Source organism: Rousettus aegyptiacus, unplaced genomic scaffold (assembly GCF_014176215.1).
Source record: "Rousettus aegyptiacus isolate mRouAeg1 unplaced genomic scaffold, mRouAeg1.p scaffold_m13_p_3, whole genome shotgun sequence".
NCBI lineage: Eukaryota > Metazoa > Chordata > Mammalia > Chiroptera > Pteropodidae > Rousettus > Rousettus aegyptiacus.
In genome coordinates, this window is record NW_023416306.1 from 132,792,647 (window position 1) to 132,820,622 (window position 27,976).

At 37.9% G+C, this 27,976-nt stretch overlaps 1 protein-coding gene across 5 annotated transcripts; it reads right to left on the reverse strand.

Moving 5' to 3' along the window:
- Positions 1 to 383: 383 nt before the first annotated feature.
- INTS14 (integrator complex subunit 14) lies at positions 384 to 27,976 on the reverse strand. Of its 5 annotated transcripts, XM_036217913.1 has the most exons (14): positions 27,583 to 27,675; positions 25,774 to 25,923; positions 23,792 to 24,075; positions 22,376 to 22,483; positions 20,527 to 20,559; positions 19,401 to 19,556; positions 18,434 to 18,552; positions 17,860 to 18,002; positions 16,142 to 16,234; positions 14,291 to 14,435; positions 12,850 to 12,983; positions 4,957 to 5,075; positions 2,913 to 2,978; positions 384 to 1,209 (listed from the first exon to the last, which is right to left on the reverse strand). In XM_036217913.1, the coding sequence occupies exons 3-14, from the start codon at positions 24,011 to 24,013 to the stop codon at positions 958 to 960; spliced, it is 1,590 nt and encodes a 529-aa protein (XP_036073806.1). In that variant the 5' UTR covers positions 24,014 to 24,075; positions 25,774 to 25,923; positions 27,583 to 27,675; the 3' UTR covers positions 384 to 957. The 5 variants fall into 5 exon arrangements, with proteins under 5 accessions (XP_036073806.1, XP_036073808.1, XP_036073805.1 ...); XM_036217915.1 differs by lacking the exons at positions 25,774 to 25,923; positions 27,583 to 27,675 and adding an exon at positions 27,956 to 27,976; XM_036217912.1 differs by lacking the exon at positions 25,774 to 25,923 and having other exon boundaries at positions 27,583 to 27,690.

Here is a 27,976-nt window from a genome sequence, read left to right on the forward strand (position 1 = left end):
GTTCAGACAATATATTATATAGCATTATAGCATGTTAAACCAAAAATGGCTGCTTAGGTTGAAATCTGAGGGAGTAATACCTTTACTCCTTTAAGTGGTCCACCGAGCAATTTGAAAACCATTGATGATGTAACTAAAACCTAGATAAGTTACCGGACTTGCCCAAGGTCATGAAGCTACCTGATGAATTGGAACTAGAGCTGACTGCAGTGGCCTGTCAGAATCTACATGGATGGAACTTGGCTTAGGCAGTGAGGCCTAACCAGTGTCAGAAACAAGGCAGGCAATATGGAACACATATCGGTACACGGCACATAAATCTGTGCCACACAGGTGCTGAAATTATATCTAGGTGACAGGACAAACCAGAAGGCAAAGACCCATTAGTTCCCAGTGAAACCTTTTTATAGAAAATCAGATTATTTTATTTTCATTAGAAAAAAAAAGCCGTGAAGAAATATTTTCATTTAAAAGAAAAATACCTTGAAGAATCAGGAATAACTTTATACATTTATGGTTGCTATTTAAAAGTGTATCTCAATACATACCAAAAGCACCTAAGGGTTACCACGAAGTTTTGCCCAAGTTCTAAGTTCTGAAACTTAGTGGTGTTAGGGCTTGTACTTAGCAAGCCCAGACAGTCTAGGTTGCTTATTCCAAGGACAGAAGCTTGAAAATGTCCTTATGTTTGATAGAAGACACCTTTTGGAGGCCAGAAGACTCTTGCTAGTTAGGTTTCCTGAGAAAGGGGGAGAGCTCTGTGCTCATCAGTCCTTCAAGCTTCTCAGGAGATGTACCCATCATGGGAGCAACAAGTGTCTTGGGTTTAAAGAGAATGAGTCCCAGAAAGCTAATGTCAAAATCTAAGCAGCCAACCACCTTTCAGAACCCTTCTCAGACTGTAGTGGAGTCATTTAAACCAGCAAGAGGTACTTCTGAGGCAGCCTCAGGGAGTCTTCACATTCTTTCAGTGCTGCTCCCAGAGAAGTCTGTCTGCAAAGGTGTGATGTTGTGGTCATAGCCGGCATACTCGGAGGAGCCAGTACTGGCCAGCTTGAGCTGCTGGGCAGCGTGAGTCAGCTGGAACGCAGCATCAGGGTGGGCTGTGTCAGGAAGCAGTGTGCACTCCCTTTCCAGCATGTCAGCTACCCCTTTGAGCAAGTCCAGGAAACCAAAGGCCAGGGCAGCCTTTCGTAAACGGTTCAGCTCCTGAAACGAGATAAGAAAAAAAGGCCAATTTTCCTGAAATGCATTTTCCTCTTCATATAGTTTCTAAGTGCTCAGCTTAAAACACATTCTCCTTGATTCCCGAACTTAAGTATTTTTATATGAGAAGAAATACTTGTACAGAGATGCTGCTAGTGTAACGACATGACTGGAAAGCGGTTCCTCTACAGGTGATCAGAAAGCTGGGGAAGGAAGACAGCTGACTGAAACACAGATTATCATCAGCACAGTTATGAGCACTTATTGCAAACACGGTGAGGTACTGCATACATCATTTCATTTACTCATAAATCTATGGAGGGTTACCTTTCCTGTTACTGAGTTATGGAAAAGGCTTGCCCCAAATGTCAGAGGGTTCTTAAGCCTCTCCTGCCTCTCTGAGCCTCAGGCTGAATGACAATGAACATGTTTGGAGGAGGCTCTGGAGGAGTCAGAAAGTCTGACCTGAAAGACTGCCACAAAAATGTGGATGGAAGCAGAGAAACAGGAAGTGCCCCATCATCCACTTAGTGTGATCTGGGCAAGTTGTGTAGCCTCTCTGGGTCTCAGTGGCCTCATTTACAAAATGAGAAGGATAACCTTTTCATTGCTCATTGCAGGGGCTGACGTAGTTGCCTGATAGAGCCTTTCCAGCTCTGATATATAGGATTATATAAAACCAGACAAGAGAATGGGCTTTCTGACCATCTTCCCACTATCATCTATTAACAAGTGACAAGTTCAGAAGAATGCCAAAGTACAAATGTGCCATCTTGAACAGATAGCTGGCAATCGTGTGCAGAAAGCTCTGCAGGGAGAGGGACTGTAGCCAAGGAGTGGTCATCAAGGGCCTATGTGGATTATGGGCTTCAGTTAATAGGCTGAGCAGCTCTCTGGCTGAATTCTGATTAAGGTAGCTCTTGCTTGATTTCATCAGTTCACTACAAAATAAGGTTTGAAGACAACAGTGACTTAAAGCTAATGAGATAACATCTAGACAAAGCAGCATGTATATTCTCTGGAAGAAAGGCCAGCCTGGGGCTGGCTCTGTGTACCATATTTTAAGATTAGCAAGCTAGACCACAACTGATAACACAGCATAGCTCACATTGCATAATTTGATTTTGGCCAAACACCAGAAGGATGGGAGAAACAAGTGAGCTTAATGCTTCACACTCCACATCACTCCTTGTAACTTTATTCCCTCTACCAACGGTTCTGGATTAGCTGGGTATGACTGCAGAAGGCCACCCTTTTGCAATTCATAAATATGCAATTTTAGAAGTCATTTCTGGAAGCAGCTTCTCTAGTACAGTAAGAATATTCTGGGTAATCACCATCCCAGGAAGTCATATACAATAGTTGCCTAGGGTTAGACTGGATGCCCAAATGGGAGAGGTGGGGAGGGTTAAGGGCTATGAGAGTTAAGGTCCCTTCAGCTCCTTCCCTTAGCCATTCACAGCAGCACCAACACAGAGAAGCCCTTCTGCACAGAAATGAGCCATTTAAACACTTGCCATGCTTGGATTTTAGGGCAGCTATGGACTCATCACTTATACTGACTTTACTGATGAAAAAAACTGAAAGCACAAGCCATACATTTCTAATTCCTATCCATGTTCACTCTGCTACCCCACACAATTGTGAACCATTTATTTTTGGCACATAATAGGACACGGCCTATCCTCTTACACTGTTAGTCTCACCTTATAGAATGTCTGTGTTTTTTCAGGTAGTTTCCTTGCATTTCTCAAAATCTTCTGTACATCTGTCTATCAAAGGTAAAAAGAATTCGACATTAGAATTCTGTGATAAAAGGGGAAAGAGTACAAAAGGATGGCTCTAAACATTTAAAGAAATGAAACTGATAACAGAGCCACAGTGTCAAGATGAGGATCCCTTCTAAGTTAATGTCAGCATTCTGTTCAACATTATTAAAGCCCCTCCCTCCTTCAAAATGCTTGATGATAATAAATCCCTTGGTGACAGAAATGATATTATCTCACAAAAATACATCCAGAAATCCCATACATATATTTGCCAGCTGCTTTTTGACAAGGGTGCCAAGACCATTCCATAGGGGTAAGAACTGTCCCTTCAACAAATGGTGCTAGGACAACTAGATAGTCACATGCAAAAGAATGAAGTTGGACCCTTACTTCACACCATATACAAAACAAGTAATTCAAAATTAAGCAGAGACCTAACTATAAGAGCTAAAACTATAAAACTCTTATAAGAAAACAGGGGTAAATCTTCATGACCTTGGATTTGGCTATGGTTTCTCAGTTACAACAGCAACAGCAGAGCAACAAAAGAAAAAAATTTGATAAATGTTCATAGCATTATTTAGAATAACCAAAACAATCCAAGTGCTCATCAACTGAGTGAAAAGGTAAACACAATGTGGCATATTTATATAATGGAACATTACTTAGCCATCAAAAGGAGTGAAGTACTGATATATGCTACAACACAAATGAATGCTGAAAACATTATGCTTAGTGGAAGGAAGCCAAACACAAAAGGCCATGCATTATATATGCCATTTATGTGATTTACCCAGAATAGGTAAATAGATAAAGGCAAAAAGACTAGTGGTTGCTAAGGGCTGAGGGAAAAATGAGAACATAGTGACTTGTTTAATGGGCACAGGGTTTCCTTTGGGGTAATGAAATGTTCTGGAACTAGATAATGGTGATGGTTGTATAACACTGTGATCGTACTAAATGACGCTGAATTGTATACTTTAAAATATCTGAAATGGTAAATGTTATGTATATTTCACCACAATAAAAAAATAGATACCCAGAAGAAAATAAAATTTAAAAAATAATTTCAGAAAACTTTAGGAGAAATCTTTCCAATAGAGAAGTGCTGGGATAAGAATGGCAGGAAAGAGGGAGAACATGATTTTCCAACAAAGAGAAGTGATCTCTGCCCCCTTAGCCATGGCAGGATGTGTCTAGTCTTCGTGAAAAGGAGGCTAGAAGAGACTATGCCATCAACACAAAGCTACTTCTGGTGGCCTGACTGCTCTTCTCATTTAACTTGAGCTGGACGCACTAGAGAAACAAAGGCAAAAAATATGGTACTCGAATGAGAAAAGAAGGTAAGTGATTTTTAAAAATAGATATAAATGACCTTATGTCAATGGAAGAAGTGTCACTCTACCTTTCCTGAAAGTAGCATACCTCGATAACAGTATAATCGTGGCTTCCCATGGAAGCGTTTATGTGCAGTTACCTACTGTGTAATACTATGGTTTAGGCTCTACTGTGGGGATGGAAGTAATCACATCCATTATGTTATTCAATGCCTCAGCATGTTAAAAATTTTACATTAAAATTAAATGTCAGGAAAATGTATCTCTCTACAAGAACTGACATGCTTCCTTTTATCAGACTTATCTACCTAACACAAAATCTTACATGTCTTTTTTGACCTTGTTGGCGGGAAACTCAGAGCCAAATTGCGCAAATATAATTATCATTTTGCCTTGGGTTCCTGGCACAATTGTCTCCCTCTTCCTCTAGGTTTTGTATTGCTCTAAATTTTGTAAAAAATGATTTTGCTATATACGTGTTTTACTGTAGGCCACCTCAAATCCTTTTTGGAAATAATGATAAACATTAAAAGTAAATGAATTACTAAGTATCAAAAGAAAGGAAAATAAAATCGAATGTCTGCCTGCCTGCCAGAATCCCTCCTCCTGTCCCTAGTGGAAAGCAATGTGAATAGTAATGTTACCTGCAGGCCACTGGGTTTGATCCAGACAGTCACATTCTGGGCATAACTGCGTTTGTTTTTGGGCTGCAGGGGAAATGGGCTCTTATTGTCATCTTCACCATAAGGATTTTCTTTAGCATCTTAAAAGAAAAAGACATTCTTGAAACAACATCTGGCAAAACACAATCAATTACATTTCCAATTAGGCTAGAAGCTCTTTGAATTATTCAATCATCTACATCCTGATACTTCCTAATTAAGAAAATCCATTAACTTTAGTCAGGTTGGGGAACTTGCTCTCAACAGAAAGGCACTGATGGAGGAGACCAAATAATTATCCAAGGTTCATGTAAGTAAAACACAACTTAATGTTTTTAAAGAAAGCAGCTTCTTTTATCTGTTTTATAAATTAAAGTCCGAGAGAATAAAACTAATACAATAATACTAAAGTACTATTTTAAAAAATATATAAATACACATACTGCAGTTAAATAACGTTTAGCCCAACACTCTCCAACAGAACTTTCTGTGATGATAGAAAGGCTGCCACTAGCCCAAGTGGCCACTGGACTCTTGACATGTGGCTACTGTGACTGAGGAACTGAATTTTAAATTTTACTTAATTAAATTTAAATAGCCTCCTGTGGCTAGTGGCTATTAGATTAGACAGCATAAGTCTAGGCACTGAGAAAATTAAAAAGGAAAATCATATATGGCCAAGTTAAGGAAAAGGGCAAGGGGAAAAACACTTTTTGTTGAAACATGCACTACTTTATTATAGTTTATTAGGTTATTGCTTCCAAAGAATTAAAGGCATGTTAATTTTATAGCCACACGGATAAACAAGGGTTTTTCTACTGGCTTCTTGAGCCAATGAAACTCTGGTACAAACTTATAAAGCATATTAACATCTATTGGCTTATTTTATCCTTATTATTATTATACCTTCTGGTGTAGACAGAGTGGAAATCATTTTCCCAAGTTAGGGAGCTTAAATCCCAAATGTTCAGGTTGAAAACTGGAATTAGCTCAGTTTCACTAACCAGAAGCTTTCTAACCCCTATTTAGTCATTAATTTAAATGCTTTACTCTGGCCCCACACTACCTCTGTCAGTCCCTCTTCCTGACCCCTCCAAAAAGTACTGACCAAGCTTTCCAGACATATTTCCATGAATACTTGTCTCTGTATAAACTTTTTCAGTAAGGCCACGATCCCAATAGTCCTTTCCCATGCAACATGCTTATTTCCAACTTACCTGCCACTATTTGTTATTTCCCCTGCCTGAAATGCAATCCTTTCCTCATTCATTTATTCCCTCACTAACTTATTCATTCATTATTTGTAGTAAGACCCCACTTCGTAGCAAGCTAGAAGTGTGGCTACAGAAGATATTCTTCTGGCCTCAAGAAATTTAGAATGTTTATTAAATTCCAACAGTATGCCAAACACCTTACATATACAACTTCTCTCCTTACAGCAACACTAGACGGTAAATACTATTAGTTCTATTAAAGATGAGGAAACTGAAGTTCAGAGAAGTTGGACCTTCACAGATTTCACAGTGACTCAGGTAGGCCTGGTCCCAATGACAATACTTTTTCAATTACTCGACCACTGCCATCTCTCACCTACTACCTATATTTACTTATATTCCAGGTCAAGATACTATCCTACCTTCTCTATGAAGTTGTCCCAACTTTTTCTGGCAGAATTTCTCTAGATCTTTCTATCCTACAGTTCTCATTATCAGTACCAAACAAACATTCCAACATCTAATCACAGCCTATTTTGTACTACCTGTTTGGAACCTGTATGTGTAACTGGCTTACCAGACAGAAAATACTGCATTTGTGAAAAAATAACAGGAGACTCTTGGAAATAAGAAATATGACAGCAGAAATAAAAACAGTTGCAAGATAAAGTTGAAGATAACCTCACAGAAGGTAGAACAAAAATTAAAAAGTAGAAAAATGGTAGAAGAAAATCACATACACGCAAATCATAAACATAGGTTCTAGAAAGGGAGAACAGAGAATTCAGAGAGGGGAAAATAGAAGACATAATTCATGTTCCCAGGACTGAAGAATATGAATTGCCACACGGAAGGGCCTACTGAGTGCCCAGCACAATAAATGAAGAGAACAACGACATACATCATTCTAAAAATCCAGAACACCTGTGGCACAAAGAAGAACCTCAAGGAGTGCAGAGAACAGATTAGAGTGAAAGCACAGAAAGCCAGCATGGTACAAGACTCAGTAGTAGCAACACTAGAAGTCAGAAGAAACAACAGACAATGTTTCAACACTCAAAGGGAAAATGATTCCCAACCTAGAACTCATATTTAACCAAATTGTCAATCTACTGTAAGGGATGAAATACAGACATTTCCAAATATGCCAGATTTCAAACATTTACTTCTTATGTATCCTTTTCTCAGGAGGATTCATGAAATAAGAGATCCATAGGAAAGAAGTGAACTCGGGATGACAACTAGGCAATGGGCTGAAAAAACAACCAGTCCATTTATGAAATGAGGAAGGGAGATGACTCTAAGGAAAAAAAAATGAAACTGACAAAAATATCTGAAGAGTATATTTTACTTAGGTAGGAATTAGCTATAAGTACATGGAAAACAACAAAGGAAAAAAAAAAAAAGAAAAAGAAAAGTACAGAAAGTAGAGGAAGGCTGGCTGCCCGGCTCTCTTCCTAGAGTCTCTAAGAAACCTTAATGTCTTTCCAATATATGCCTTCCTTTTAATTGAAGTTAGAATACATTTATGTTGCCTGTTAGGAAAAAGAGAAAAAATCTAATAAAAAAAAAGTAGTAACTGAGGCAGGGGACAAAGAGTTTCAAAACAAAGGAAATGTAATTTGGTATACTACATGGCTTAGTTGTAAATAACATTTACATCATCTAACAAGTACAGAATACTGATTTAACAACAACAACAACAACAACAACAACAACAACAACAACAAACCCAACTATAACCACATTGGAAGGATAGAGGAAGGGAAAAATGTGCTTCTTGGGTGGATGGGTAGGCATGGTGGTGGTAAGAGAACTAAGTAGTCATCCTTAAAAAGTGAAAAAATGACCATTAAAATTTTTAAAAAGTCAAGAAATAGTTACATACTTACATTCTTTAGAAATGTAAACAAATACCAAAAGAAACAATTGAAAGTTAGAAGTTTTCTCTAGGAACAGAATTAGAAGCAGGAGGGATAAGTATAAACAATGGTACTATTTCGCATACTTTGCTTTGATTAAAAAAGTGATAGACGGTCACAAGAATGTGGAGCACAGAATCAGGGAATGAAGTCAGGTAATGACTATGTATAGAGCCAGAGGGGAGATAGGGTAATCAGAGGGATCGTTTCATAAACTATATAAATGCCTAACCAATGTATCGTATATTGAAACTAAGTAAAAAACAAACAAAAATAAATGGATTTATATAAATATAAAAAATAAAGTGGGATCTACCATTATGATGTGTCTACTGTGTTAGGCTCTTTTTACACACTGCCTCAATAAATTCTCTCCACAACCCTCTAAAGCAGGTTTTATTATCAATTACTACTTGTTACCATAATGGCAACCCCAACCTCCTAAGACTGTTGTGAGAATTAAATGATATATTTCATTGTGTCTAGCACAGTGCCTAATACAAAAATTAAATTCAATAAAATGTTAGCACTTACTATACTCACTGAAAAGAACAGACCTTGAGGAAGAAAAAAACAAATATAAAGAACAGAAACAACAGTTCAATTTGAATGAAGAATGTATATACCAAGCCAAGCATTGCTAGGTTGGAAGCCAGACAGAAAGGAATTTGAAGCTACTGTCTTAGATTACAGACAGGAATCTGTGGTGAAAACTATCACATTAGTCTTAGTCATGGGTCGGCAAACTTTCTGTAAAGGGCGAGAGAGCAAATATTTTAGGCTTTGTGGGTGATATGGTCTCTGTTCTAATTATTCAGCTCTGCCACTGAAGCGGGAGAGCAGCTATAGAGAATATGGAAAAAGGATGAGGGATGAGTGTGCCTGTGTAATAAAACTTTACCTACAAAATAGGCAGTGGGCTAGTATGGCCTGGAGGCCAGGCCAGTTAGCTGACCTCTGAGCTAAATTAAAGGTAAAGAAGCCACAAGGCAAGAGCAGTGAGAACGAAAAGGTAGGAGAATGTAGGAACACGAGAGAGAGACTACATGAAAGTATGGAATCTCCATCCTAACAAACAACTTCCTCTGACCTGTGTTCTCCTCCAATTACTGCCCTAATTCTCTCCTCTTGGTGGCCAAACTTGTCATCTTCATTTTCTCACTTCTAACCCATTCCTCAACCTGTCTCCTGGCTAACAAGCTACCGAAGCTACTCTTACAATAACACCACCAATAATCTGTCAAGATCAAATGATTCTTGATTCATAGTGTCCTCTTCTTTCCTCTTGGTTTCTAGTCCTTTCTAAACGTTTTTAATCATTTAAATTCTACAGTGTCTTTCAGATTAAGTTCTCAAGGTGCTAATCCTCCTGTGGGCTTTCCTTCAAAGGAGATAAGAGTCCTCATGTGACTCAGAAACTTTTTTTCAAATCATGAACTCATCTTCAGAGGGAATTAGTTTTTTTCTGTAGAAGTCCTTTTGCCCTGGGTTACAGAGGTATTCTTAGAGTCATTATTTTAGCTTCTGGAGGATGCACCAAGGGTTTCATCACTTCAGAACCAGTCTTTGTACTGTTTGGTTTTAGAAGTCTACACTTCTGAATAGTGTCAGTCTGCATGGTACAGGACTTGGACTTCAATTTCTCATGGGAAACTTTTAAATTTCTTTGTATCTAGAAAAGCAGGTAGAAACAATCAGTAGAATTTTTATCATCCTCTCACTGAAGGGGTAGACCTACGTTTCCAGCTTTACTCAGAGATGTCTGTTCCTTATCTTGTTTGGAACCAAAGACATGTCTCTGGTCCCTGTGTGACTTTAAAACCCCACTCCCTGGATCCTAGCTCAGGAGTTGGCAAACTATGGCCTATTTCCTGTTTTGAGTTAAGAATGGTTTTTATATTTTTAACTGACTGGGAAAAAAAAATCAAAAGAATAATATTTTATAACATATGAAAATATAAAATTCAAATTTTGGTATCCATAAATAAATTTTTTTGGAATACAGTCATTCCCATTCATTTATGTATTGGGCTACAATGGCAGAGTTCATATGATCTGCACATGATTTGCAAAATCTAAAGTATTTACTATCTGGCCCTTTGCTGAAAAAGTTTGCTGACCCTTGGCCTAGCTTCTATGTTCTGTCAAAATCTTCTCTAGGCTTCAATGGCATGCACATGTGTGTAAGATATTGTAGGCCATGCCACCGTACTTCCTTCTTGAGTACCTTTATTTTCTTGGCTTCTGCAACATCACTTTCTACTACTTTTCCTCTTTTTTTTTTTTTTTACTTATTCCTTTTCATTTTGCTCTACTCATGCCCTTTTCCACTGTCTCCGGTAGTTGGCTCTTCCTAGGGGTCTGGTCCTTGGCTTCTTTCCTTAATCTATAAACTGTCCTGAGGCTAGGACTTCTTAAAGTGTGGTATGAATTACCTAGATTGTAATCACCTGGGTAATATTAAAATTTCAAGTTCCTAGGCCTGAATCCAGACCTACTGAATTAGAATCTCTGTAGGTGGGGCCTAGGAAACAGAATTTTTACAAAGTTCTCCAGGTTTATTTTTGCACACAAAAACTCAAATTTGTGAACCATTACCCTAAGTAATTTCACTCATTCTCCCCATTTTAACTATGAGGGGTATGCTTATAACTAAAAATTATATTTCTAACTCTGCCCTCTCTCCTGAATTCCAGACTCTTACAGAAATTGTCTCTAGGCACCTTCACCTAAATCTCATAAGCATAGACACGACATGCACAAACGACTGCTCTTCTCAAATCTACTCTTCCTCCTCTGTTCAGTTTCAATTAATACTACCACCTTTCACCCTGTAGCCAAAGTCAGAATCCTAAGATCATTCTCAACTGTTCTCTTTTATTCTGTCTAAACACTGTTGATTCTACCTCCTAAATATCTTTTACATGGATCCCGTCTTTTCTGTCCTCAGCCGCTGCCCCTGTTCTGGTTCTCACCTTCGCATCTTCAGGACTATCAGACTTTAACTGCAGCACTTTAACTTCACCTTTTCAAATTCACACTCCACAGCTGTCTTTCTAAATGCAAATTTACTGTCTCTCACTTGAATTTTGTCCATATTGCACAACTCCAGGGGCACCAAACCTAGAATACAAAGTCTCCAAACTGGTATCTCTACTGTTCTCATTATAGCTAGAAGGATCTGACCATATTACTACCCTTCAGGGGCTTCCTAGTACCTGCAGGATAGTCTCAGTTCTTCACATTTCAAATGAGGCCTGTCCTGCTCTAGCCACTGCCAACTTCTAACCCAGGGGTCCTCAACCTCCAGGCCATGGACTGGTACCAAGTCATGGCCTATTAGGAACCAGGCTGCACAGCAGATGAGCAGCAGGCAGGTGAGCGAACCAGTCCCTGTTGCCAAAAAGGTTGGGGACTCCTGCTCTAACCTACCACCTGGCCCTCCCATCTCCTACTCTTATACTTTGTGCTCCAGTGCTCCTTTCTTTTCTATAGGTGTTCCATTTGTCCGGGATGCCCTTTCTTCCTTCACTGGCTCGGCAAATTCCTCTTCCCCTCCACCCCCAAACTCGGCTAGGGTGTCTCTCCTCTGTTAAGATTTTTCTGAGTCCTCTAGGCAGAGGTGATCATTCCCTCCTGTAGGCCAACTCTGATCTTGTGTCAGTCTGTGTTTATTATTCCACTTTCTGCTAGACTGAGCAACTCCTGCTAACTCTTACATCCCCTAGACCTGGTATAAAATAGGCTGCTTGGTAGATGTTCCTGAAATTGAAATGGGCCCAAATGAGTCAAGGATGACTCTACAGTTGGAGCCTCAGTACAAAGGCATCCATTGGAAAGAGAAAAAATAAAGAACAGTTTAGGAGGGAAAAGGTGAGAGTCAATGGTTTCTATAACAAACACACTGAGCTTGGGATTGGAAGAATATCCAGGTGGAGAGATCCAACTGGGAAGTGGGAATACAATATGTAAATTCCAGGAAGAGATCAAGCAGGACTAGAGTTATATATCTGGGGGAGTATGAAGCATAATGGCTGATGAAATAACCAGGAGAGTAATAACACGAAGAAAGCAAAGAACAACATCTTGGGAATCATGAGGCAAAAAGATGAGAAAAAGAAAAGTTGCCAAAGAAAAAGGTAAGTATCAAGGGAATGCAATGTTGGGAAAGCCAAAGGAAAAGTTTTAAGAAGGAAGGGGATTAAATTATCTAGGAATGACTAAGAGTTACCTGGGTTGAAAATTACACTAAAAATGCTTATGGAGAGTAGCTTTTCACTATAAGCAATTAAAGCATTTATATGTACTTAAAGTAACCTAAATGTTGGTTTCCCCTAAGCCAGCAGTCCCCAACCTTTTTGGCAGTAGGGACCAGTGCTCCTATGAGAATCTAATGACTGAAGATCAGAGGTAGAGCTGAGGTGGTGATGCTAGTGCTGGGGAGCAGCTGCAAATACAGATGAAGCTTCACTCACTTGCCCACTGCTCACCTCTCACTGTGCAGCCCAGTTCCTAACAGGACATGGACCAGTACTGGTCTGTGACCCAGGAATTGAGGACCCCTGCCCTAAGCTATAAAGTTAAAAGTTCTAACATCAAACTCTTGGGGTTCTCCATGTACATATCCAGCATTAGCACACTCATAAGGGAGATCACACAGCTCTCTGCACAGTCAGAGCCATTTAGAATAGCAGAGAGAAAACAAAATCAAGATAAATAAAATCTGATCTGGGTTATACCTGAGATAGGACCCAACTGTGCCATTTTCCCTAGCCATGGGAGAGGTTCTGGGCCAGGCTCAAAGAGAGACATCATGAGGTTTGATTTCTTCTTGCTGTCAGCTTGAGAGTAGAGCATTCCATGCCATTCAGGACTAGATAGAGAGAAGATGGAAAATGAGAAGAACATCAAGCCTGGGACTGTCAAGGTAAATAAGTCTAACCTGTGTTTTTCTCTTGAGCAACATAGGAATGTATTACTTTTACTAAAGCCAAATCCTAAACCTGAAAATGCATAATGCTGCTTCTTAACATTACCATTCCTCTGAGATGTATTCTTATTCAATTATGTAGATATGGAAATCAAAAGCAGTCTCAAAAGAGAAAAAAATCACAAGGGCAGCAAGTAGCTGCAGGGGTGGTGAGGAGTAATGGCTGCTATAGGTCTTTTTAGCTGCAGCCTGAGTCATTCACAGCAGCACCAATACAGAGGCTCTTGCAACAAAGAGCACAAAGCCATCACCCAGCTCTGCTCATACTTCTCAAAGGGTCCCAGGTGATTCTCATATTCAGAGCTAGTACAAGTAGCTTGGGTACCAAGAAATACAGTAAACTAATGCCTAATAAGAACTGCATACTTCCTTTTGGAATATTAACTGAAGCAGAAATGGAGCCATGCTTCTTCTGAGGACTCCTAACCTCTTGATCTTCTATATCAGTCAACCCCAAGTAATGGCTAGAAGATGACCAGTCACCTCTTCTTTCCTAACTGGTATTATAGAAAGGGAAGCAGATAGTTTTGCAAGTGAATGTAGAAGCTAGAAGGGCTTTCCTCATAGGGAAGGAATACAGCAAAGTGATTACAAGCATGGGCTCTAGAGTCAGAACGCAAGGGTAAGAATCCTGTCTCTTTCATTTACCAGCTGAGTGACCTTGAGCAGGTTCCTTGACCTCTCTAAGCCTCGGTTTTCTTATCTATACAATGGTGATAATATTGATACCTTCTGTATAGTGTTGTTGTGAGGGATTAAATGAATTAATACACATAAAGTGCCTAGAGGAATGCCTGGCACACAGTAAAATGTTCAATGAATGACATCAGAATCTTTTTTCATTTAGTTCTACCTTCTCATTTTATAGCTTATGAATACTGCACAAGATCCTATAGCAAGTTAGTAGCATTGCTGTAACTGAACCCAAGTTTCCTAGATAGACTAAGAAAGAGGAAAACTAAGAAAGGATATAATATAAAAGCAATATAATTAATAGGCTTGCTCTGTACTTATTCTAGGGGATAATTTAAAGAGTTTAAAAGGTGACAGCAGGTGGGAAGGGTATGGCAGAGAGAGGAAAAAGGTGACAAAGACATTTCTATTTTTTTTTTCAGAGAAGTCTGGGAAATATTTCACTTTGTAAATTAATTTTCCCTTTCACTTAACCAAAGGAAAACAAAGTTTCTTACCCTAATTGAACTATCGCTACCATTCCTTCCACTTTTAGGCTGCCATGGAGCAGGACACAAAAGTTGGGTATTTTGCCTGCAATCTGATTGGCTGAATTTTCATCTTCATTATCATCAGTTATGCCAGTACCCACTTCATCACCTTCTGTAAAAAGAAAAGAAAACAGGTCAGACTGAGATTACTATAAAAATCCCAAACCCCACGTATACTCTTGGTTGTTTCTAGCTTTGGAAGGAAAATATATGGAGTTATAAAAGAATATATAACAAGAAAAACTCATATTCCTGTCTTTCTACATCCACATAAAAATCAGTTTTCACACGTTACATGAATTCCATTTATATGAAGCATCCAGAAGGAGCAAATCTATAGAGACAGAAAGGACATTAGTAGTTATCTGGGGCTAAAGAAGATGGAAGGCTAGGGGTTGATAGCTAAAGGGTTTCTTTTTTGGGGTAGTGAAAATTCTAAAATTCTGATTCTCTGACTGTGGTAATGGCTGCACAACTCTGTAAATATACTAAAAACTAATTAATTGTACCCTTTAATAGGTGAAGAGATGGTATTATACTTCAGTGAAGCTGCTATACAAAAAAAAAAAATCAGCTTTCCACAGTTTTTACCAGGACACTCAACTTGGTGCTCCCTGGGGGTTTCACGCACCATCTAAACAGAACCACAGATTCAGAGATGTCAAGAATATTCTCAGCTGACAGCCTTCAGGCAGCACATGGATGGGCACCCCCCAAAGGTGAAAGGTGTATATACTCCATAAACTTCTTGACTCTCCAAGTCCAGGTTCTCTCATATATTCTTCTGACAAATAAATCTTCCTACAGTTAACTTCACTCTGGAACTCTCTGCTCAATTTCATTCAAAGACTTCCTCATTCAATAGGAAGAATTTGCCCAGTTTAGCTTGACATTTAACAGCTCTTAGAAAACAGCCTCATTCTGCCTTCCTATACTTTTCTTTCCACTGTTTCCTTATACAAACTCTTCATTTTCCCCACTTTTCTTGGCATTATATATGGATATGTAAGACTCCTCCAACCAGGGCCTTAGAAATAAGGAAAACCTGGTTATCATAAATATCAAGAACAATAAAGTAAATTAAAACACCACGATCACCATCTGTGAGAACATATTAAGATTCTATCTGTGAATGTCTGATTGAGGGTTACAGAATACCCAACTTTCCAACTGAGATAACTAGCATAAATGAAATTTGATCATAACAGTGAGTAAAAACCTGATTAACTGTATACACTTCTTGGAGAAACCTGGTGAATATAAAGTGGAGGATCAGCCTAGAACAGAGAAATGAGAAGTGTAAAGTGCTGGAGATTAACATTCTTAAGAAAGATGTTGAATTTTGGGAGACATGACTTTATTCTGAAGTAATAAGCATCACAAAAGGCTGGATTCATCTATTCATTCAACAGTATTTACTGAGTACCTACTACGTGCTAGGCACTGGAACAGAACAAATGTAAATTTTCTCCCTTGCGAAGCTGCATTTGACTACACATGTATCAGGCAACCTCTGAGGACAACTTGGGCTTTTTCAGCAGAGCTCTGGATAAGGGGCTAAGCATTCTCATCTCTAAAGAGGACTTCCACTATAAATTAACAAAGCAAAACACAGTAACTATGTGTCAAGATATTTTTCGCAGTATAAAGTAGCTAAACTAGTTTTCTGGTATATTAGGCAACATTCCACTTTTAAAAATCCAGTCCAATCCTGTAACTATTCCTTTCCCCCAAATTCTGCAAAATGAGCTATCCTACTAACATTTAAAAATAACTTTAGAGCTTCATATGTATTACGGGAATAGGAAGAGAACTCACCTTTGTTAAGTGCTATAGGTAGGACCAGATGTCTGGACAGAACTGGGGGACTTGAAATATCAGCTATATCAATAAACCCCACTATTTCCAAATCTGAAAAGGAATCAACATAGAACTAGTTAGTGCTATAGAAAAGTACATTATTTTCTATGTGCTAGATTTCACAAACACAATGTTTAATTCAGGTAGGGAAATCAAATATGATGACTAGGGAGGTTATTAGAAGCTTCTTTGGATAACTCTAATAAATTTGTATTTAGGAAGCTCAGGAAATAAGGATAATTGTTTTTTCATTTAATGAATTTAAGTTATATTACAAATCGGTTAGACTTTATTTTTATGAGGCTAGGTCCCCAGCCAAGGCAAAAGTATAAAGGTAAAATCCCTCTATAATCAGAGATATTAAGGCCACCAAGGGAGCGTCAAAGTCAAACACTTTCTCAACAAATCCAAGTAGCCATCCTTGGAGGGTAAAGCCATTGTATTAAAAATGCTTCCCTGAGAAAGAAATACATTCTCCAAAAATCCAATGTAGCAGTCCAAACATGAACATTTCTTTGTTTTACAGAAGCCTATTTATGACCAAAAATATTTGTTGAAAACCTAAAATAAGTAAAAAATAAAAGTTGTAACCCAAAGTACTTTTTAAAAGTTTTTGTGACTATATAAATAGTATAAAAACTTGGAAAACATTAAAATTGTAAAGAAAAAAATAGTCGCTCATTATTTTCATTAAAGGAAACCTCTATTAATACTTTATTGAATTGCTTTTCAATCTTTCTTCTAGGCATACACACACTGATATTCTCAAAACAATTTTTTAAAAATCAGGCTCATGGTGAGTACACCATACTTCTAATATATCAGGAAATCTGCTTCTCCGATTAGCTAATTACTCAGCTAAAGATAGTAATGAAATGAACATTTACTGTGGACTTAATCTGAATCATTTGTTGACTAAACAATTACTGAGTCAATATCTACTAAGCATCAGACACTATGCTAGGTGCTGTCGGTGCAATGGAAACAATGAGATTTAATATATACCCACAACTCAAGGAGTACACCCTCCAACAGGAGACAACTCTCCTCTCCACTATTCCTGTTACTGTTGATACTTTACTTCGCCAATCTCAGCTAAAAACACCACCAGCAATGTGAACTAGGTAAAAACCATGGCACATCGCTTTATTTTAGTTATATATAAGCAACAGGGCTAGAGACTTTAGACTTTCAGAGCTGAAACTTTAGACCATCACTCACCTAGAGATTCCATTCATGTAGCCAATAAGAACAAGGGGAAGTGAGTTGTCCAGGATCATACAAGAGAAGAGTCACACAACCAAGTCTAATCCTTCATATCCGACCTCAATTACGATGCTAATTAATCTTAGTATCTATTAAGAAGTACCTCAAGGATTTCAATGCTACTGAATCTGGCTATGATATCCAAGTCTAGTAATTTGTGGTTATAATTATCTAGCATGGGAGATTTAACTTATGATCTCACCATCACTACAAAAGACCACTAATCTGCCACCATTTAGGCAATGCATCCTCCCACCCAAAGTGTATAACTGAGGACAACAGCACCCTAGTGTTGGAATTTACATTTCTTTTCCACCCTCCTGGAGAGGGAAGAATGAAAGTCAGAGGTTAGGAAAAAGTCAGGAAAACAGAAGAACTAAGAAGGAAATTAAAAAAAAAAAAAAAGTTACCTGTGTTGATGACTTTAGGGATAGGATCAATTTCCTCATCTACAACAAAAGGTTCTGGCCTGGGGAAGACTTGCACATCAGCAGTTAGGTGGCCACACTTGAGAACAGCATGGAAAGGAGTATATGCCAAATCTATCAGTTTTCTAGAATATGAGGATTAATCGTTATAGGAAGAATACTATGATATACATAATTTTCTTCAAGTAATTTTTTTCAATATGCTAAGTTAGTTTTCCCTTTGAGCTGACTCCAAAACAATGTGTCCATTTGTGAAATAGAATAAAATCTGACATTTTTTGGTGAGGCGATTTCAATTCTGAAAAGTCCCAAACCAAGTTAACCTCTCAAATTGCTTGAGTCACTGTAAGGAAGTCAGTATCTATAGGCATTATAGATTTAGTCATGCTTAATTTAAAAGGAAATAAACTTTTAAAAATTACTACTACCAAGTATTTTATCCCAAAAAAGTACTACTTGGGGAAAATAAAATGACACAATTAGAAATAGTAAAATAGATTACTATTGCTGGCTATCAAATTATAAAGAAGGCAAAAAGACTCAAGTATATACTCACCCAAACATAGACTGTACATTTTTTAAGCACAGCGGGCCATCAATAGTAAAAATCTGCCCTTCGCCATTGTTTAAGTCTATGAGACGTTCAAGGCAATCCAAGGAGTCAGTACTCTGAAGCTACAAAGCGAAACAGATGACCCCTTTAAAGTGGCACGAACTGCCATTTTATCAGCACATCAAAGTCATACCCATCACAAAAACACAGACAATAAATATAATAGATGATTTTTTAACCATGTGAGAAGGAAAATATAACAATTTTAACTCAAGATTACCAAAGAGTGATGTCATATAAAATGATACCAGTAGAGCTATGTCATTCAGAAGTAGTTCTGCAAAGATTCTCAGAGGTTACCATGGTAGGTATTTATACAATATCTTCCCCTCAAAGTGTTCCTAACATCTTTTGGTAAGGCAATTTCAATTCTGAAAAGCCCCAAACCAAGTTAATCTCTCAAATTGCTTGAGTCACTATAAGGAAGTCAGTATCTACAGGCATTATAGATTTAGTCATGCTTAATTTAAAAGGGAATGAACTTATTATCAAATTATTATCTACATTTTATAGATAATATGAAAGTATGAAGTAAAGAAAGGTTTAACGTTCCTGAGTAAACGAGAAAATCAGGAAGCAAAGTTTAATAAACCATGCATCAGTCATATTACTTTATCAAAAAAATCAAAGCACATTTCTGTCAACATTCCTACGGGATGGTCATGAAAATTCCTAAATGAGGGAAATATTTAACACCATTTCAGGAAACAGCTGGAGCAACACTATGAACTTTCAAAGAGCAACAAGATCTAGAGTCTTCAAATACAATTAGTGACCAGCCTCAGCTGAAACCAGTGGAGTTCAATGTTATAGTACATGCAATATACTAATGGAATATACACACTAAAAAATAACTGAGTTCTAAAATGTATCTAATCAAACTACAAAGAACTTAGTTTAAAAGCATTACCTCCTCCAAATTGGCCATGCACATGATGTATAGCTTAGATGGGAAAGGAAAAGGTAGTGGAAACCTGTTGCTCTCACTTCGTTGACTGTGAGTAGCTAGGGAATGCCGCAATGACCCTCTACCAATGCCAAGACAGCCATCTGTTACCAGAACAACCTGTTTGCAAAAAGTGAGAGAAATAACATATTTATTTAAAGCAGTCTCACTTAGCAATGTTTTTATTTCTTCCTAATCGCATTTACAGTGAAAAATCTACCTCTGCAGGGATACAAGCAACAATGCGTATAAATCTCAAAAATTTATCAAGTGAAAGATGATAGATACATTGTATGATTCTATTTATATGAAGTTCTAGAACAGATAAAACAAAGCTAAGATAAATCAAACAGGGGTTGTGGGACATGGGGGGCATAGTGACTAGAAAGGAGCATAAGGAAACCGTGTGTGGTTATAGAAATATTTTATGTCTTCACTGGAGCAGGGGTTACATAAGTGCATGTATCGGTCAACACTCAGTGAACTGTTTACTTAAGATCTATGCATTTTACTGTATTTTTTTTATCTAATTAAACTTTTTTAAAAGAGCACCTACCTATGAACACTTAAAAAAAAGGACAAAAACATTCATAACTCTTAGTTGATTATACCAAAGCTAGAATCCTACTTCTTACATAAGGAGGTGGCACTTAAGGCACTGATGTCAAAAATGGCACGAGGACCTATTTTACGTGTTCCAAAGAAGTACCAGCACAGAGGTCTGAACTTTGATGACAAAGATGACAAACTCTACCCCTGGTCAAGTAGAATGACAACTGCTTTAAAGATGTGTTTATAAAAGCCATTTAACCATACAAGACCTTTAAAATGCACTCTTAATCAACCTGTAATTTGAAAAAGCCTTCAAAATATACCAACAACAGACAGTAGTTCAGTAGTTACAAAGCATTTTCTTTTCCTCATTGCTTCAAAGTGATCCTGTGGGGCGGGGGGCAGGGCAGACTTTGCAAGCATTCCAGGGGAGGATTATTTTTGCTCTCCCTAGCCTATCCTACTAACTTGATAATAATAGACCATTAAGGTAGTATTAGTTGCTTGTTTTATGTGAAGTACCAAGGTTGGCACTTACTTTTAAAGCCCGATTTTTCTTAGTGGAGGTCCCCTGTAGCGATATAAATTTTTGGAAGGACAGTCAATTGACTACAAGGTAATTTCTTCTCCTAGGTACCAATAATTGCTTTAAAATAATTTCCTTCTGCCATTAGCTTCTTCAGATACTGTATGATAACGAAATATTTCACGTAATGTCAAAACGAGATAGATTTTACTCAGATAATGAAGACACAGTATAGCTGTCTAAAAGGTTGGTTAAAAAAATTCCATATTAAAACAAACCCATATGATAGCAACTGATTATAAAAACAATCACTAATAACTTTCACTTCTAGTCTAGTGTTTTAGATTGTTCACCCCAAAACTCATCAAGCAAGTCTCAGTGAATTCAGGCTCAGTCCCTTGCCCTCAGAATATAGTACATCTCAAATTCAGATTCTTCCTTTTTGCAAAGAAATAAAAAACATAAAAAGGCAGACGTTTTTCTGGTGCACATATTTTCTGAGTTTCTTCTCTAAAACTACTGAAGTAGCAAATGAAACTGTGCTACCTACTAGCTTCCAGTTCAGTAAATATTGATAACAAAACTTTGTTTATTCAGTATATCGTTAGAAAATTAGATATTTTATATGCCTGACTTACCAAATAAACACTGTTTACAAAGTAAGGTACTAAGATTTTTCTTTCTTAAAAGAAATTGATCAAAAGGCATTTACTAGCTTTTTTAGTAAGTATCCACTAGTGATTTGATTTAACCTTTTAGTAGTAACTCAGGGTCTTCATTTATCCACAAGTCCATACTCTATAAAAATGAATGGTTTTATAATAAGAAAAAGCAACTTAAAAAAATTTAAGTTTACTGAGATAATTTACATACAATAAAATTCACCTTTTTAGTATACAGACCCATGATTTCCAACAACTGCTTTCAATGATGTAACCACTTCTGCTTCATTTGAGTCAACCCCTACCCTTCCTTCACTCCCAGGCAACAATAATTTTATTTTTAATTAAAAAATAAATACTAGTGATGCCACTGGCACTACTGAGGAATCCTACTTTTGACCCTGTAATACAAATTATACTCTTTGGCTCACTGCCTGTTTTTGTAAATAAAGTTTTACCAGAACACAGCCACGCCCATTTATTTTCTTATTATCTATGGCTGCTTTCATGTTATGACACTGAAGCTGAGGAGTTGCCATAGATACCTACAAAGCCTAAAATACAGAAAAAGTGCTGATTCTTGTTGTAGACTACAGAATTATGATTTTCCTTTTGGCAATCTTTTTTCTCCTTTAAAATATGCTACTACTTCTCAAAGTACCTATGTATAGCAAACTTCCAATTCTCTTTTTCTGCTACCACTCTGCTCTGATTTGATACTCTAATGTGGATATACTGTGGATCCTAAGTAAAGAGCAACCGATTTTATAACATTCATAGCTCCTCACTTTTTAGATAACTCAGGTGAAATGGTTAAAAGTCTGCTGAATAAATACTACATTGAGATAATGAAGATAGGCTATATTGTACTGATGTTTACCATTCTATCACTCAAAAAATTATAATCACCCCTTCCAGGGAATGTTCTAAAATTCCACTATGAGCCCTTTGTGTTTTATAGAAACAATACTAGTTTACAAGAAGTCAATTTACTAGGAGGATGCTTTCCATAAGGCATAACTGTGTTGCTTTTTGAGCATATTAGTGTTGATTTTCTGCCTTATTTAAAAACATACGAATAGTATATAACATAGTTTGTGGAAATTACAATGCATGCTGTGCCAGAGCTTGATGAAAGTCCAGGCACCTCAGTGGTTAACGTTTTTAACTCAGGGCAATGAAAAAGTATTGATCATTACCTGGCAAGGAATTGCACCACCCCATTCTTGCTGAACAATGTTGCAAACGCCAACTAATGCAGACTCCAAGCAGGTTTTATCATAATCATCCATATTACTTAGTGCTTCCTGATTGAATAAAAAATTAAAGTGCTCATTATTCTTTACTGTTTTGTGATTAGAAAACAACATAAACATTCAAAGCATGAATGTTATACATGGGAAATTGTTTCTGAGAGCCCCTAAGCATGCGTTCTTAAAGGAAAAGAGTAAAACAGACTTCCTCAACTATAAAAGATAATTAAAAGAGCTTCCTTTCATTTTGTCTTCTTATCAGGTGAGACTGAACAGCCCACTAAGTTTTTATTTTTAGAAGTGGACCTTAACAGAAATAATTAAAATAAAGAACTCTTGAAAACATCACAAAAATGACAAATTTGAGTACTAACTATATCCTAAACACCATTCTAGGTACTTTAAGTACATTTAATCACAACACCCTAGAGATTATTAATCTATTTTTAAAATGAAGAAACTATGGTACAGAATGATTAGGTCACTTTCCTAGGTCTTATACCTAGAGGTGGCAGAGTCTAGATCTGAACCCAGTCACTAACTCCAGGACTCCTGGTCTTAACAATTACTCTGCAGTATTTATATAGTAATTCTCTATTTCAGAACTGCTGAACATCCAAAATCCTTAGCTAACTCACTTATAAAAAGGGCATTGCAACTTTAATAAAAAGCTTTTGAGTCACTTAAAAATATAAGATAATACAAGGAACGATTTAACAAAATTTGATTACTTATATTTAAGAAATCAAACTACATTGATCTTAAATTCCTCACTGCCTAGCAATTATTAAACTACTCAATTTAATTCTAAAAACACTTAGTCTGCTCACTGTGGGTAAGGCACTGTGCTAAGCCTTGATGGAAATATTAATGATTTAGAGGTGTTGTCAGAAAGTAAATTCTGGGGCATATCACAGACCACATCTTTGAAAGATAATACCAATCAACTGAGGTTTAAAAATTATAATTCCTTGGCATCTGCAAATCAAAGGCTATTTGTTGGAGAGGAAATAGAATTTTGAATTACTCTAGAATAAGTTTTTATAAGAAAGTGCTATTTTTCATCTCCTCAAGTTTTATAGCAAAAGAAGTTAAGTGTTGAACCTAAAGATCCTAAACTTTAGGGAATAGGGCACTATAGCCTGAGAGAATTTAAGAAAATCAAGAGAAACAAAGGCAACAACTCAGTTCTAACTCATAGTTCTACCAAAACATATAAAACACGCTCGTTGTGAATTCTTGTTTTATAGCTATACTTAAATACTACAGCCATATACTTATCAAAATATTCAAGACAATATAACACTTTTCCTCCCCATAAATTTGAGTCCTGTTCATAGAATAACTCATTCCTTTTCGTACCTGCAGGGTGTTATAATCTCTTGTGAAGGGCACCATCAGCTCCCAGAGAGATGAAAAAACCACGAGGGCTGTAAACTCAAGCTTGTAATTTGTGGCCATATGCTCAAACAGCATCGTCAAACCATGGGCTGCGAGGTGCTTGCGCTGATATTCCTCGGACCCCTCGACGGACACAGGTCGGGTCATGGAAAGTGACACATCCATTACCACTACTGTTGGCATGATGAAAATGATCCCAATGTTCCCAATCAGAATGTAGACAGACAGCTCTAAATAGAGAAATGCTGTAGAAAATAAATATGGTTAGGCTTGCAAATCATGGAGAACAAAAAATATTTTTTTCGCCATAATTTTAACCAAATATTCCAGAAATAAGTGAAGGCAAACCCCATTTAAATTGAGGTGAGGGAAAATCTGCAGAGAATTCAGGAGGAGGGAAGCAAGCAGCTTACTTCATTGTAAAGACTACTCCTAGCATCACTCAATAAATGGCCATAAATCAAGGACCACCTTAAGTTATTTCTACTAAAAAAACCATTAAACTAGTTCTTGAGTTTCATAGTTCCAAATTTTATACAACCTAATATAATAAATATTCCTATGTCACCTCTCCAACACTTAATTTACTAAAGAATATTTCTAGTTGTTATATGGTGGTGCTTTTTGACAACTGATCAGTCTTTTCAGGCATCATCACTATCTTAGTTGATACAACAGTATTTGCACATTTAATTATCTTGTTGTTTGTCCCTTTTTTAAATTAAAATGAATGCAAAATATAAAAATGAAAGGGCTGGTAAAATCATAATCCAAATTAAAGAAAGCTGGAAGTCATTAAGCCTGACAAAAGCCACAGACTGCTAGTCTCAGTAGTACTCACTGAGCGTAAACCAAGCCACAGGGCTTTAACTGTGAAGGAAAAGAACAAAATTAAAGAATATGTATGACAACTGGCATTACCTCATGAAATTGTGTATAAAAGTCAAAATGTAGAAGAAATGGAGAAAACTAATTGTTCTTTAAAATTATGGCTTGAAAATTAACATGAAGAAAACATTTCTGTGCTCAAAAAAAATGTTCATAGATATACAGACCTGCTCATGGGGACACAGCTTGCTGCTAATCTATTATTAAGCAAATTATAGCTTATTGGCACAATGAAATACCACAAAGCTATAAATAAAAGGAAAATAAGACATATGTAGACATCAGAAATATTTACATAAAGTATTAATAAAGGAAAGGGGATCACAGGATTGTATGCATACACTTCTTAAAAATCATATTGTATTTATGTAATTAGAGAAGACTCTGAATGGACATAAACAGGTTAGCAATTTAATGTTCACTAATTTCTTCTTTGGAACTTACTTCAAAACACTTAACAGTGGTCAGTTTGCTTGTTTTAGTTGTTTCCAACTGCAAATATGTGATATCCTAAAACTCTATTTGTAAATAGGCTATTGGGAACTCAGAACATATCAGTTCATGGAACAATGTTATAAATGGGGCCAGGGACTCAGTCAAATAGGAAAAGCCTTTTTACCACAAAATAGTCTAAGATACAGTTCATGTACAGTAATGCTTCATGTATACAACATTAATAAAGATTAGTCTGGAGACATACTCTCCAGACTTCTTAGAATTCCAAAATGTTCAGACATTCCGATAGAACAATGTTGCGTATCTCTCCTCCGTGCCTCCTTAAACACTGTTTGTGAACATAATTCATGCTCTCACGTTGACTTGGCATCACCAATCTAAACACCAGCACTTCCCCAAGTGTGTGCTGCAGAATACTGTTCTGGAGGCATCCTCCGAGAAAAATGAGTTCAGGCCTTATTAATTAAATTAAGAAGTTCTACAGCAAAAAATCCAGTTTAATTTGCCAATTCTGTGTTTCCCATTTAACTCTTCTCTACATAATGACTGTTAAGGTTCCATAAAACAAGAATGTTATATAATATACAAGAAAACAATACCTTGTATTCAAGGGATCCAGTCTATTGTGCTGTGTTTTGGTGCCTCCTCTTTATAATTAATTTTTAGACCATCAGCTTGTATTCCACTTTTCTCAGTAATCCTATGCAATCACCCTCCTTTCTAATTTGCCGCTTCTTGGCTACTATGAGCTAGAAAGCCAGATAAAGCTTGTTAAAACTGTGTCCAAAGTCAAACAGGCTCTAAGAGCCTGAGGGTTTTAAGGTCAAATGCATGCATGAGCTTAGGTGTATCGGCTTGACACTATTTTATCTACTCAGTTTTTAAAAAAATTTTATTTACTTTCTGGGTCAGCTGTGTTGTTGAAGTGAGGTCTCGTACAATATTGGTTCCATTAGCCCAAGTGCTCACTAAGGGCAGGGACCATGTCAGATTTTGCTCACCAATATCTCCTCAGAGCCTACCTATCACAGTAAATGGCACATAGTAAGTGCCTGATGAATGTTTGATAATGACTAATGAACTACCCCTAATCACCAGATATAACATTAATTCTTTAGCAAAATATATGATGAATTTTCACTCTGGACATCAGAAACACGTTTCCTCCTCTTTTCCATTCAAGCAGAGACCAGGGACTCCTATGCCTCTGCCCATGTAGAGTTTATCCAGCTCCTATGGTAGTCCCTTTCATACATAGAGGCCTTTATGGTATTGAAAGTTGGGGATCACAAGGAGTAGTACTACCCTCACATGGAAACAAAATAGATTTAGATCAGGTATAAGAAAGCACTCCTGGCTCATAAAATCTGCTATAACACTGGAATGGGTGACCATAGCTAAGTCTTGCCTTCTCTGCCGACACCTCTAGAACTCGCTCTTTCTCCAGACTGATGCATTTGTATCCATCAGTAAACACACCTTGTTAACAATTGCAAAATCATGGGAAACTAATTCAGTACTCAGGTTGTAAGCACAGAAGTAAAAAAAGGAAACTGAATGTTCTCGAAGAATGGTTCTCTCAAGCAGTCTAGGCTTGATAAAAGAAAATTCCTGTCCAACACAGTCCAGCAATTTTGTGAGGGCAGGCTATATTTCTCACTTGGGTTGATTCTCATCTGCAAGTCTTCCACACCATCTTCACATCTTTCCCATAAGTACGGTTTCCATGCATTGCTTAAGACAACTAGGGGGTCTTCTTTCTCAAGGAGTACTCCTGGGACTAAACCCTATCTAGCCGCCTGATCTGGTCTTAATGCCAAGTCTCCATCAGTAGACATTTATAATTTCCTGAAGGTGACAATCATCTCATTCGTAAAGAATTGATTCTCAGCGGTTTAGCTCTCAAAGCATGATTTCACTCGAATTTCTACCGGCCCGCTCATTCATGTTAGCGTCCTTATCAACCCTGAGATTTCCCAGTCAGCCAGACTTCCCTTGCCCTGATGAGTCCCTCCGGAGTTCTCAGAACTTCATCTCTAAACCGCCAGCCTAGAAATACAAAATTCCTCCATCTGGATAGAAACTAGAGGGGTATTTTCACCTTGAAATCAGCAAAAAGAAAAAAGAGAGAGATCTGGAAGTCTCTTATGGGAGGAGGGGCGTAGAGGGCCTGAGCAGGGGGCGCAATCATGGTGTTTATGCGGAACCGGCGACCCCCCGAGCTCCAGAGAGCGGGAGGCCGGGGTCTGGGCCCCGGAAATGGCGCCTCAGATACGTTGCGGAGCGGCCGCCGGGATGGCGGAAAAACCGGGCTCTGGCCTCGCCTCGTTTCCCACCCCTGACCCCTCTTCCTGGAGATCTAAAAAGCAATGAAAGACAACCTGAGGCCCCTGGCCGCCCCTACTCACCCCGCGCCCATCGCCGGCACAGTCCGTCCGCATAAACTTTCCGTTCGCGCGCCACGGCCGGAACTATAAGGCCGCACGACAAAGGGAACCCGGTGCCAGGACTGCGCGCGGGGCTGGGGCGGGGCTTTAAGGACTGCAATGGGCTTGGGCTGTGGCTCCGCAGGGACGCTAAGGGGTGCCCTCTTCTCAGTAACTGTCTACAATGGTTTATTCGTAACCGCCCCTTTCCACACAAGTCTCCGATTTCACTGAGCCCTGGCTGTGTCCACCCCTTCCCTTCCTCCGTTTCCATTCTCAGGCTCTTCCCCCGTTTACCTTTGGCCTCTTGCCCACCTCCCTCTATGACCCCTTCACACGTTTGTCTCCTACTCACCTGGGCCCGCTGGTGGCACCA